Source organism: Leptonychotes weddellii, chromosome 1 (genome assembly GCF_054177405.1).
Source record: "Leptonychotes weddellii isolate Sample4059 chromosome 1, ASM5417740v2, whole genome shotgun sequence".
In the NCBI taxonomy this organism is placed as follows: Eukaryota; Metazoa; Chordata; class Mammalia; order Carnivora; family Phocidae; genus Leptonychotes; species Leptonychotes weddellii.
Window position 1 is genome coordinate 137,789,063 of NC_138369.1, and position 14,062 is coordinate 137,803,124.

Sequence of the window (14,062 nt, forward strand, 5' to 3'; positions counted from 1 at the left end):
AAAGAATACATACTCTTCCAGGAATTCAAACATTGACAGTGTCACCTCCTGACGAATGTCCTAGAATAGCCCTCCAAAGTATAAACTTGAATTTTAGTCTGCCCCTTGGTTCTCTTTCTTTTTTACCTGAAATTTGTATTCCTGCTCTCTGTACTTCTTGATTTTCTTTTTCTCTATATTTTATACTATATTCACCTCACATTACATATATACTTTTTCTTTGACATCCTTCAAATAAAACCAAAGAAAAAGTTTTGATAGTAATTCATTCACTTCCAAACACTGGTTAGCAACCATGCAAGCAAAGCCATTATCCCATCTATCTGGAGGACACAGCTACTTCTGAAGAGGCAAGATACAAATTAACCTTAGTAACAACTTCCCTTATACAGTCGCTCTATCCTCACAGTGGTCTTTCATCATCACAAGTCATTTGTAGGTATTAAATTAAACGAGCACCTCCGTCAGGGGGGAAAAAATCAGCTTAAGTGGTCCCACCTTACATCTCCCCTTGTATACTGCTGTGAAGAAACACACCTGCCAAGTAAGAACACAGCATGACATAATGAGTTTGGAATTCCAATTTAAGGTGTTCATATGTACCCAGATGTATGATGGGAGTAGGCAGACCACTCACTAGGACTCCACTGAGAATTGTCAGCTTATATCCACCACAAATCAGTGGGGGGAGAGACTTTACAAGTCATTTATCATGCTTCCTAATTGGACCCTGGGGAGCCAAGCATCGCCATAGTTTACTACACTGTTTTGCTTATTACTATGCTGATTGTAGAAGAAAACGCTTCCCACATCTCTGTAACACATATGTATGTTTTAACCCCTAGACATTACCACTAACAGAGTTCTTTATATAAATCATAACTGTCAATCCATTCTACTTTAACAGTCCCATGCTTGTAACAATGGTTCTAAATTAACCACTCACCTTGCAAACCTTGCAGGTCAGTATGACTTTTTAAACTGCCTAAGAGACATTGTTTGGGGGCAACAGTAGCATCTTGTAGGTTGAAAAAAAAAAAAAAGGAAATAGCTGTGTCTTGGCTGACTGTCCATTTTCTGTACTATCCCATCCTCTTTAGCCCACAAAACACCAAGCATTCCCAGCCATGTTCTATGTTGGAAAGTTGCTTGGCCATTCTAAAATGTTTTCTCGATTATACATGTAGAGTTTTTATGACTTGGAAGCAGGGAATGTTTGGAGAACAGAAACAACTATATAAAGAAAGGAAGAAAGAAAGAGAGAGTAAGGGAGGGAGGGAGGAAGAAAGAAGGAAAGAAAGAGAGAAAGAGAAAAAAAGAAAGAAAAAGAAAAAGGGAAGGAAGGAGGGATGGAAGGAAGAAATCAAATGGTATCTTGTGTGTTGAATTGTAAGTTAGAAAGTAAATTGGGAGATTTGTTCTATTTTCCTCCCTGGAGTTCCAGAACACAGGTAAGTTCATCACTGAAAGCTGCTCATTGTTGCAATGCTGAGAAAGAGCAATCTCATTCATTGGAAGTTGGTTTTCCCTTAGAGAATCAACCCTCCTGTGCTAAATCGGTTCAATTAATAGTGTGACTTCTTGTTCTGTATTTACATGTACTCTCCACCTGCTTTTGCTTTGTAGAGTTTCTTTTAGAGTCCACGTTTTCTTTTTCTTGAGATTTCTAACCATTAGGAACACAAGAAAGAGACTTCATTCTTGATGGGCAGTGCAGGTAATTTCTGGCCCAGCTTACCTGACAATGCACAATATGTTAATCACACCATTCATTCACTCGAAAAAATAACTATCCTAGCACCTTCTATGTGCCAGACTCTGAACATCGTCTTGGGAATGCCTGTGGAGAACAAGCTAGACACAGCCTCTGCACTAATAGAGCTTACAGACAAGATGGGGCAGTGGATGATGTGTTAAGCAGTCATAAAAAAGTTTGCTAAGTTTAGGACACCTGTGTAGTATTTGGGGCGCACAGGATAGGGACACCTTAGCTAGCCTGGACTGATCAGGGAAGGCCTCCAGGTGAAAGGGAAGTTTAAAAGGCAGAAAGGACAAAAGAGAGGAGCAAACATTCCAGCACATACCGAAGTCTAGAATTCAGAGACAGTTGAACAATATTAAGCCTAATTAATTTTCAAAATTTGAAAAAATATAACTTTTCCCAAATAGTTTCTTACTTCTCCTATTTTGCATCTGGCTTGTTCTAAAAAGAAAAGACATGTGGTAAACCAGTGGGGTTAAAGGTAAGAGAATCTGCATTCCCACCTCTGTTACCGTCTTAGGACAAGAAAGCATCTGTTGGCTTTGTTGTATAGATATGTAGTGATCCTGCATTCCGTGTGGTAGGTAGCACTATGCCGGATGAGTTTTCTGGAAAAAATGCTGAGTGCCTATTATCTGGCAGAACATCTAGAGAAAACGTTCAGCCTCTCAACAGGGAGATTAGCTGGTAAATTTTAATTGTAGTTGTAGGAATGGTCAGGTTGTAAGGAGCCATCAGTATTTTCAACGACCTGCTCCAGAACCTGGTGGTGATGTTATATTTTGAGTCAATGACACAGCAGGAGTATGAATCACTGAGGCTTCCAGGCATTCTGAGTAATAAAGTCACTTGGGAGACGTCCAAAGCAGAACCGCCTTTACCAAGTTCTGGACTGTGGTGGTTAGTGCCATAGACATGGGTCCAAGGGTAACTCAGAGCACACCACCGTTTTTAATCCCTTATCTTCTAATTTCCAAGAGCCTTAGAAGCCCTCGGAAATCTCACAAATTCATTTGTTATCTCTGCATCCAAATTCTGCAGGCCAGTTACCTTGTTTTATGGTACTTGAAATTTTTTTTTTTTTTTGAAACATACAAAATGAAAACACACATTACATGGATTAAAGACAGTCTGGAATACCTTAGAATTTAAATCTAAAATGTATTCTAAAACAGATCTGCAATTCACAATTTAGGGCTGGGAGATGAAAAGAGAGGAAGAAAACCAGAAAGGATGAAAATCTCTAGAGACCTACCCATACCTGTGCTTTTAATCCTTTTTAGCAAGTCAAATAAATGAAGGCACAAAAGGCTTTAAAATATACATAAAATGTACGTTTTTAAACGTGGAAAATATAATCTGCTTTGTACCGACAGCTAAGTAGATTTGGGGCTGGGATGTAGTTCTTTATTAAATGAGAAGACTGGTCTTTAATTCCGCAAGGGCAAAAGGCCAGGATGGTACCCACAGGTGCAAAGGGCACGCTGTAGATACAAGGGCAGAAACGCTTGTTTCTTCCGTAAGACAGGAACTGCATGCCTGGCTCTAATACCTTACTGACTGACAGCTGATTCAAATAAATTTACTTCTGGAGTTTGTCTAATCTTATATGTATTTTTAGGTGGAGTGGCCCAGGGAAACCCCTTTATTAAACTTAGACCCTTGGGCATTCTCTAACATTTTAATTCATTGATTATTAAAAATTAAATTTCTCAGGCTAAATAAGAAGCCCGTAGGATTTGAGGAAGCTGCCTTGCTGTAAGAGACTTAATGAAGCGCTCTCTTTATGGTGGGAGTGCTCAGCGAATCCCCACTTTCTGTAACAACCCATCTCACCATTGAGCAGAGCCCATAGAGGCTAAAGTTACATCACACACACACACAAAGTGCAATTATATCAAGCCTACGGTCAGAAGGACCTCATAAACCCCTATAATACATTTTTTATTGCATTGTCATTTCATGTTGTTAAGACTATGTTCCTTATAGAAAACTCAGCCTTACCTATCTTGGCTTCTGTTTGGTTTTGCTCTGTGATACCAGCCAACTAAAAGAGTGAGAAAAAAAAAAATTCAATCTCCTTGTAACGATGTCAACCCAAAGCCAAATATTATTTTCTTTTCCCTAGATTTAGAGGGTTTTTAAAAATGCATTGATTTGTTTTTATAAATACTTTTCTATTCTGATAATGAATGTTATGCATTCTCATTATGGAAGAACTTGAAAATACGTGAAACTATAAAGAAGAAAATAAAGATCAGATACAATCTCTCTCCTCAGAGATAACATCATTAATATGACATAAACAAATGTTTCATCTGAAGGTTTGAGCTTAAAAGAGTTAAGTTAGAACACCTAAGCCATTCTGTTTTCTGCCCTTTCTGAGGCTGGGCATGTGTCTGTGACTTGCCAAAGCTCACAGCCCAGGCAGGCCCGGGAGTAGCCCCCCTGCCCCGGGTCCGGGCTCTCTCCACAGCGACAGACACACTTGCAGCTCTTCCAGATCCCAGTCAAACCTGACTCCTCCTACCAGAGGTTTCCCTTGTGTCCCTTCCAGGATTTCCAGTGAGAGTTCCCCTTTTATAAGTTTGTCTCTTTTTAATGAAATGAGCATTTAAAACATTTTTTTCCTGATGCTCTTTACTGTAGAACACTTGGTTTCCAGGGGATTGGTCCATAAATTCACGAGAATAAACAGTGAGTCTCAAATATTTTCTTAGAAGACTTTATTTAGTTGAGAGAGAGAGAGCGCGCACGAGCAGGGGGAGGGGCAGAGGGAGAAGCAGACTCCCCGCTGAACAGGGAGCCCGATGTGGGGCTTGATCCCAGGACCCTCGGATCATTCCTGGGATCAGGACTTGAGCCGAAGGCAGACGCTTAACCGACTGAGCCAACCCAAGCATCCCTGTGAGTCTCAGATACTTTATTCACATTATAAAATAAGAAATTATGTCAGCATTAATTTTGTTTGGGCTTATTCTTTCTTTCAATTAGAAGTTATCACCATATGCCCAGAGTGACAAATATTTGGCTAAATCTTTCATGGCTCCAACTCACTCCTAAATAGCATCAAACACATGAAGTCCATTTTAGGCCAACTGTTAAGGGGAAAGGCCCTCAGAAGTATTTGAAAGTAAAGTGTAAGATTCCTTTCATGACCTGAAGTTAGCTAAGGGAAGCCAACATCCTTCCTCAAATATTGATGACATGCTAAGACTTCTTAGTCTCCCCCAGCCAGTTTGAAATATTCTCTTAGTAGTTAGGATATTAGTCCACCTATAAACTAACTAAGAAAATAGAAATCAGGGTACCTGACTGGCTCTGTCTGCAAAGTATGTGACTCTTGATCTCAGGGACATGAGTTCAAGCCCCATGATGAGTGTAGAGGTTACTTTAAAAACAAACAAACAAAAAACACAGCAACAATAGGAAAAAAAAAAAAAACCAACACAAAACAAAGCAGGAATAGCCTCAAGGTTAAGGTTTAGACCTATTTCTCTCTTTTGGCTTTTTCCCCCTGAACTACGCCCAGAATGGTTACTGTGATTCTCAGAGAACATTACTCCAGAGGTATTAGGCATTAGGGTTTGTACAACATGAATATAGTAAGTAGGAGAAAATAAAAAAAAACTCTAACAATCTAAACAGAAATCACAGGCATATCTTTTTGTATGTCAAAAAAACAATAATAATAATACTTGTAAGTAAAAGTTGCCTAAAGTCTCTGAGTGGAGAAACCTGCGAGAAAGAAATTAATAACTTTCTAAGCTTGAAAGCGGCTTTGAAAATTGAATTAATTAATGTCCTGCTTTTAAGCCACTATAATAATAAGGGTTTTGTTTTTCAAAACTGTGACCAAAAAAAAAAATAAAAGCCAGAGCACCTAAAACATAAATTCCCATCGAAGAACCTTAAAAATGTTATGCTTCAGGTCTTCATCATCAGTGAAAGAGGAAGAGGCAGCACGTCGAATCTTCTTCATTTCCTTTATTAAAATTTTTAAGGATTTTAACCCCATGCCTCTCTCCCTTGTTCCAGGCAACTGGAGGGTAAAATCCCCATTGAATTTGGACCTTCCCTCTCTTCTGAGCATACAGTCTTACTAGATCTCCCAGAAGGAAAAAAAAAAACAAAAAACAAAAAAACAGTGCAATTAATTATTTTAAAGTCCTCAAACTAACATGTCATTTTCAAAACCTAAAGTGCATCAGATGACTAGCCTTATACAAAGAGTTGTGCCATACACAACAGAAGAGGGAATATTCCCTTGTTCAGATGGCGGTGGCAGATTAGAAAGTGAGCCATTCATGTTCAAGTAAACATGGAACTAGAACAACCATACACAAATGATATAGACCCCAAAGCTCTGTACATCTTACCTGGGGCGGGGAATGAGTGCTTAGAAGCAGGGAGTTCGAGGTAAGTGGTTAAGAGTCAAGAGTCAAAGCACTGAAAATCAATTCTCTTTATGGATTTGTTGTACCCTCATCTTGACTGTACCAGATAGAACTCAAAGAAGACAAAATGCCATAATTGTTCAGAAACATAGACTTGAACATTCCCTAGGGCAATAAGGGATTTTCCAAACTGTAAACTCTGTAGAGTTTCCAGGGATGCATTTCTCTCACTCTCATATCACTCACTTCAATTTCTGGGCAGAGAGAGAGGCAGAGAGAATGAATCACACCACATCGTGGAAGATGAGAGGTAAGAGGTCTTCTGGTCTTTGAACAATAAAAGAAGCTAGGGTTTCTATCTTCTAAGGTTTCAATTTTCATTAGTCAAGAGGATATTCTCTTTTTTATTTCTTTTTTCTTTTTTTAGAGAGGGAGAGATGGGAGCAAGGGGCAGAGGGAGAGAGAGAGAATCTTAAGCAGGTCCTACGCCCAGTGCGGAGCCCAACTTAGGCCTCAGTCTCACGACCCTGAGATCATGACCTGAGCTGAAATCAAGAGTCAGACACTTAACCAACTGAGACACCCAGGCGACCCCAGTCCAGAGGATATTCTTAACTAAACCTCAACCACCCAGAAAATTTTCTACCTGACCGAATTTGGGGACTGATGAAAGGACTTCCTCATCACATTTGGCTCTCCAAATGCCTGATTTCCCAGCAAAAATTTTGCCTTTCCACCAAGGCATGGTGGTTCCAAAAGAAGAACAGAATCTTCCTCTACCTAGAATCCTAGCTAGGATAGATCTTGAGGTACTAAATGATTCAATTGCTCTTTCATTTTTTCATTCCTTCATCCACTCATCTATGCATGGGCATTTATTCAGCAAATCTATTGGACACCTACTCCATGCTAGAGAAATAGTGAGCTGAGACTACACTAGTGAACAAGAAAGACACGGTCTATGCCAACTGAGAGGCTGAATCAGCTCTTTCCGATGCTGCGTGTTTGTCTAACATGGATGGGTATGAAGAATCTGAAAGTTAAAAGTCAGAGACAGGTTAGAATAAATGTGTCATGACACTTGCCTTTTCTAGTACTAAATTCTTTCCCCCATTGCCTCCTTGTACCCCATCAGCAGGAACTAAAGTCTAAGCATTTGGCAATAATGCTTCTAGAGAATTCTAGAACTTTCTGTGTACTAAACTCACCCACAAAGTTTTGTTCATTGTATTGCTACAGTAGATTTATCTTTTTATTCTTTGGACTTGCACTGCCATGCTTACTTGTTAAATGTATTTGCTAAAGCATGTACTTTTTGTACCTTTATACCTAAGAGGTATAAAAATCATAGGTTTCAACTGTATTCTAATGAGTGTGTCCAGGAAATCCCTACAGAAATAATATCCTTGCCAAGTCAGTTTTACTCAAGAATTTGGAATCACTTTAGCACTACAAAGGGAAGAATAATTCTCAGTTGCTTAAGGACAACAAATTTTTTTTTCTTTTCTGTAAGAATAGGAAAGAGTCTTTTTGGAAATGTAGCATTTCGTGCTGGCTCTGACTGAAAAAAGTTTTTAATTTTCCCACTATTGCCACCTGGTGGACAAAGGCAATTTCTTTAGACAGCATATAGGAACATATCTTTGTATTACCACAAGATGGCAGCACACAACCAAGTTTTCAAAATGCCAGGCTCAAAACATTCAAGGTTTTGCTTCTCAAAACAGAATGTTCTATTCCAACAGAGAGGATGAATAGGAAATAATAGTACAAAATAAGCACTCTGTTTTGTTTTCCTAAAGATAAATGGAATTCCAAGTCTTGAGATCATTAGTGTTTCAATCAAAAAGAATGAAATGTTGCCATTTTCAACAACGTGGATGGGACTAGAGGGTATTAAGCTAAGCATAGTAAGTCAGTCGGAGAAAGACAAATATGGTATGATTTCACTCGTATGTGGAATTTAAGAAACAAAACTGATGATCATAGGGGAAGGGAAGGAAAAATAAAATAAGATAAAAACAGAGAGGGAGGCAAACCATAAGAGACTCTTAACTGTAGAGAACAAACTGAGGGTTGCTAGCGGAGAAGGGGGTGGGGGAGATAGGCTAGAGGGGTGATGGACATTAAGGAGCGCACTTGTTGGGATGAGCACTGGGTGTTGTATGTGGGTGATGAATCACTGGTTCTGCTCCTGAAACCCCAGTGCTGCACTGTTTGTTAACTAACCTGAATTTAAAAAAAAAAAAAAAATCATTAGTGTTTCACAAACCGGTTTATTTATTGCAATAGGGAGGGCTTCCTAAAATTTAACTCATAACCTAGTTTGCTTTTAAAGTTATTTCAAGCAAATGCATATTTTTTATCTGATTTTTTGTGCTGTTTTCTTCATAGAGTATAATATTTGGACAATTTTAAAATCCTTCTTTTAATGAACACTTTTTAATTAATTAGCAGGGGAGTTTCTGTTCCCTAAGAGAAATATTTAGACATGTAGACTCTTATCCAGGCCTGTGTCACTGACTGGTTCACCCAGCATATTGCTGGTTTTCTCCTGACCAAAATGCTGCCTGGTCAGTCTGCCTCCCTATCACTTCAGTGTGCTAACATCTCTTGATGTTTCGTTCATCCTTACTGCTGCAGTAGATTTTTTTGTTATTATTATTCTTTGGATCTGCACTGCCATAGCTTCCTTGTTAAGATATATTTTTCTCTTTTCCACCAAACTGACAGTCCTCTCTAAAGGGGATTTTACCACAAATCTGATAACAATAACTCTCATTCATTGAGCACTTACTATGTATCTAGCAGCATTCTGAGTACAGTATGATAATTAGTTTATCTAACCAGTAGCATGAATTTATAAGGAGCACGTTGATTAAATTTGTTTTACAGATAATGAAACTTAGGCAAAGAGAGGTTGAGTGATATTTTCTAGCTTAAGCAGAACCATTGGTCTTCCTGCCTGCCCAGGTTCCCGAACACTTGCTTGGAATTATTCCCATGAGGCCTGTGGATCAGGGATGGAGCAGGGGAAACCAAGTATTCTTGACATAAAGATGGTCCCGTTAGGGATCTAGGCCTCTTTGGGTGAAAAACAATCATTCCATGACCTTGTAGCACCCTTATAAATTCCAAAGAATGATAAATTGAAAGATTTGACCAAAGAAAGAAGGGAAGTTGCCCTTTGCACAAGAGTAGAGCCAAACTGTCCCCAGTTGATACTGAATCATTGAAATATCCCAGCAAGAACCCTGAAGTTATATAGGCTATAGTTCCATAGCCTTACTTTCCTAAAAACACCAGAGGGGCATTGTAGGATAGTGGAAAGGTTCTAGTTGGAGAAGTAAGAGCCCTAAATTTCAGTCTCAGCTTTACTCTGACCCTGGGTAACTGATCATACAATTCTAAGTACGTTCTCTACAGTGCCTTTTCAACAATTTTTAAGGCAACATATTTATTTCAAAGAAAAGTAGTCAGAGTAGGTATTATGAAAGAAAATAAGTGGCAGTGTGTTTAATACACAATTGAAACATCAGTAGTCTGATGATCAGCATAGTCAATAGGTAGAGTTGTTTTATAAACAAAACAGTGATTTTTTTTTTTTTTATCTTGATGGAATCTGGCTTCACTTCTGGAGTAAGAGTGACATTGGTTTCTGGCTTCTGCTAAGAGAGGAACAGAATTCTCACTACATCCTTCTGTACAGGCTTCCACACAGAAGACTTCAATTACCTGTGCAAGGAACAGACTAACTCTTCAAAGACAGAAGGACAGGTTCCAGTGGCTTTGAGCATCTTCAGAAGTGCAGCTAGAGGCCCACCAGCAATCATCATACAAAAGAACATTCACACTAGGATCCCCCAACCCACATCTAACCAGTTTAGGCAGACTGTCCTTATGTGTAGATACAGCTTGCTGTTGGGAGCAGCCTGGCTTACATGCTGTTTGAGGGCTTCTCCTTGTGACCTCCTTTGGATAGACAAATGGAAAATCTGTGAAGGAAATAGACTGCACCGAACCCCAGAAATTTTGCAGACCTAATTCTGAAGATCTTTGTGCTAAATCAGGTCATAAGTTAGCTACTCAGGCTCTTGTTGTTTTAACAGTCTCAGGCTCTGTTAGGAGGATGCTTGGCCTATATTTATTTTTCTCATATTTCAGTGATTCTAAATCTGCTCTGGCCCATTGTGCATTCAGAGTGCCTTCATGCACTGGCCATACTACAAGAGGGAACAGGAGCAGAGACAGCCCTGCTTCCTTGGAACTCACAGTCCAGTAGCAAAGACAAGCATTAATCAAAACATCAGACAAAGGTATTTAAAATTAAAACTGAGATGAGAGTCATGAAGGAGAGCAGAGCTTATAAGAAAGGGACTTAATTTTACTAAGGAGACTAAGGAAGACTTCCCTAACTTCTGAAGGATGAGTGGGATTTCTAGTAGTGATAACATTGGGCCATTAGCCCTACAACAACAACAAAAAACATGATCCCATGGAGAAGGAAGGAAGGCTTGTGGGCTGGGATGCAGAGATGATGAAGCTGGAGAGATAAGGGAGGAGAGCCATGGATGCCATGCTAAGGATTTGGGTCCTTATCCTGGAAGACGCAAGAAAGCATGAACAATTTTCAAGCAGGACAATGAGGTAACCAGATGTCCAATTCAAAAAGCTCTCTTTAGCTTCAGAGTTCAGTCACTTTACTTCCTTAGTGAAAGTGTGTTATTGGGGGTGCAAGGTCATGTCCTGATCACAGAGAAGATAATCCATATCCCACAGCCATGGTTTGGGCTCCTATACCTAACTTACCATTCAGTTGGTCTTGAAAATCAAAGTGGTAGCCTATGGAAATTTTCCACATTTACTTCTAAAGATCTAACAGTATTGTTGTTTAGTTGATAAAGTTACTCAAAAGGGAATTCATGTGTTTGACCACTATGAGCTCTTCCAACCCTGAGATTTATACATTTAACAAGTATTTATTGAACACATACTGCATGTCAGACTCTAATCTCGGCACAGAAATACAATGGTTGACAAGTCAGACGCCATTGCTGCCCTCAAGAACATTTATTCTGATGGAGGAGATAAACTTTAACCAAGCAAATAAGTAAATTTATAAAATGATACCAACTAGTGATAAATGCTAAGAATATTAATAAAACAGGGTAGAGGAATAGAAAGTGACCTAGGGTACCATTTTGATAAGGTGATGGGAGAAGTTCTTCCTGAGTTGGTGTCCTTGCAGTAGAAATCTGAATGAAATGACTGTGTGGGCCATGCAGAGATCTGGGGAAGAAACATTGCAAGCGCATAAAACAACAGGTGCACAACTTGTAAAGCTGGAAAGGATTTAGTATGTTAGGAGAAAAGCAAGGTCAGCTGGCTTGAGTGGAGTAAACCAGGGGCAAAACGGCAGGAGGGGGTTAGAGGCCAGACACATTCTATCATCCCATTAAATTGCAGTCAAGAGTACTTCTACATGCCATTCTCAGAGTTCTTGTACTTGTCTATACACATAACATGTAGCATCAAGTGTTTGTAGTTGGAAATTATTTTTGCCACCTCCCACTGAACAACATTTGTTCCAACAAAACAATCTCTTTCCGTGTGCCTTTCTTTCAATCTCTACCAGTACGTGTTCCTATTAGAATGTTCTTTCCACCTTTTGTCCCATTCTCCTTTCAGTGGAGAGTACCAGATTACCTTTGTGCTTATTCTCAATTGATAAAAAAAATTTTATCTGTTTTTTTTTTTGTTTTGCTAAATGTTTCTTTTTTAGAAATTGGCACCACCGTGCACTTCAAGCAAAAAGGTATGGTTCTTATTTCTGATTACCTACTGTATGTTAAAATTAAGATTTCTTAGCCATATATTGGAGTCTTATACCCTTGAGTTTATTTCATCTCAATAATTTGTGATAATAATTTCCATAACATACTTGCCACTATGTTTCCCAGATTGTGAACTTTCTCAGTCACAAAAAGCCCTGATCCAACCTATGACCCCTATGTCACTTTTGACAGCTATTCCTTTTTAAATCTCTGGAACTGAACAAGTTATCCCCCTCCCACTTTCCATATCCTAAGTGGCCATGGTTAACCCTTTCTGAGCTGCACTTTTGGTAATGTTCCCTGCCCAGTGACTGGGCTCTCGTAAGAGACAGAGAGCCTACTTACTGTCCCTTGTTGGCTATTAAAATAGATACATTGCTAAAGGAAATAGAGTAGCATCTCCTAAAATGAAGCATTGAACAGTTAATATTCTCCCTGCCTCAGTGTTCTCACAGGTCTTCCTATAACCTCCCCCTTCTGCAGTACACCCAGCTGCTGGGGTCTCCCAGGAACAGCACCACATGCATCCATCAGCCCATGACACAGTAATCACCCACCTCTCCCTACAAAGGCAATGCAATCAGGGGAAAACTTCATGAACTGAAACCTACGATGCAAACAATGACCAATTCTGAGGTGCCCTCTTTACAAGTCCAACATAAATCCTTAACAGTATCTGTCCCCAGACCTGTATGGCCAGACAACAGCCTCCTTAAGTCCTCATGGCCACTCACTTGGATTGGTAATTGTCTCGCATGAAGATGTTTTCTTCTCTGGGCCCCAAAGGGGATGAGACAACCCAGGTCATTCTCAATTGTGAAAACCTATTCTTGTGGGACTTGGACCCTACCAGTGACCAGCATCCACAGAGATTATGTACACTTTGTTGCTTACTCCCAGGAAAGGGTCAGCACCTTGTTTATGGCCAGCTCTAGCAAGTCTTCACAGAAGGCAGCAGAGACAAAGCCACCAGAAATACATACATTGAACCAAGATCATTTGGGGCAAGAAGGTGTAAACCCGTGTCCCTTTCAGCCCTTCTTCTCTCCCCAATGCCATGATTATCAATTACATGTGAATTTTAAGCGGCTAGTGTTAGTGGAACATATGACATCTTAGGGTGTTGGAGAAATAGGGCGTAGGGTTTTATTTCAAAGACCACTGAGATAAATTCCTAGTGTCACCCAAAGGAATTCTTAGTATTGGCCTACAATTTCAAAATTTTGTATGCCAAATATTTGATGCTGTTTTGTTGGAGAAGATGTGATGGACTTTACGGTGAGAATACTTTAGGCTTATTCAAGACTCACTTTATACAGAGGGGAGATAATACATAAAGAATTATGTAGGAGGAACCCAAATTTAATTCTAAGACATTGCTCAAATTAAACATCAATTTATCCCCTCTTCTATGCTCCAGCCTGGAAAATATAGGCTTTAATCCTCAATTCCATCCTGCAGAGGAAGCTGTACTGGCTGAACATAGAGAGCAGGTGGCGCCAAAGTCAATCTTATCAGGCTTCCCTTTAAACATGGCTTTCCAGGACAAGGAAGGGCTTTAGCCTGCACATTTACATATTATCTAAGAGAGATTTTAGAAGATTGTTTTTCTCCTTTGCTTAACAATTGTTTTGTATTCGAGTTTTTGTTTTATTTCCAGTCACTCGGTCAGTCCTTAATAGTTCTAAGAAGAATTCAAATTAAACTTACCTGGTCTTTCTTCTTTCCTTGCATGGCTCAACTACATACAGGAATAAAATTATTATTGACCTTGATTCCTTAGTGGCTGAAAGGAATGCCCGAGGATCCCTGAAGCTGTGATTAATGTTTTGTTTTGTTTTAAGGATGATTATTTTGAATAAATCTAGTCCTAAATCTAGGAATGAGCCCTAAGTACTCAGGAGAAGCAACAGAAATGCATTGGCTAGATTTGAATGAATCACAAAGTGTCTCCAAGTGCATGCTCTCTAAAGCAGGTGCTGGAAAATCACGTTGTACTTTCTTTGAGATTTTACTGAAAGACAATCAATTGGCTGCGCTGTGCATCTTGCATCAAATTCGTGTAGAGA

General features: G+C 39.4%; 1 protein-coding gene across 3 annotated transcripts in view; it reads left to right on the plus strand.

The window, feature by feature from the left end:
* Positions 1-14,062, plus strand: part of LSAMP (limbic system associated membrane protein) — a 597,331-nt gene that overhangs the window by 571,621 nt on the left and 11,648 nt on the right. For 2 of the 3 annotated variants that reach the window (XM_081833646.1, XM_081833650.1), the window contains one exon: positions 11,942-11,974. The exons of the other annotated variant lie outside the window; for it this stretch is intronic. In XM_081833646.1, the coding sequence (XP_081689772.1) occupies positions 11,942-11,974 (33 nt within the window). The remainder of the gene's footprint in view (positions 1-11,941; positions 11,975-14,062) is intronic. 3 annotated transcript variants of the gene reach the window in all.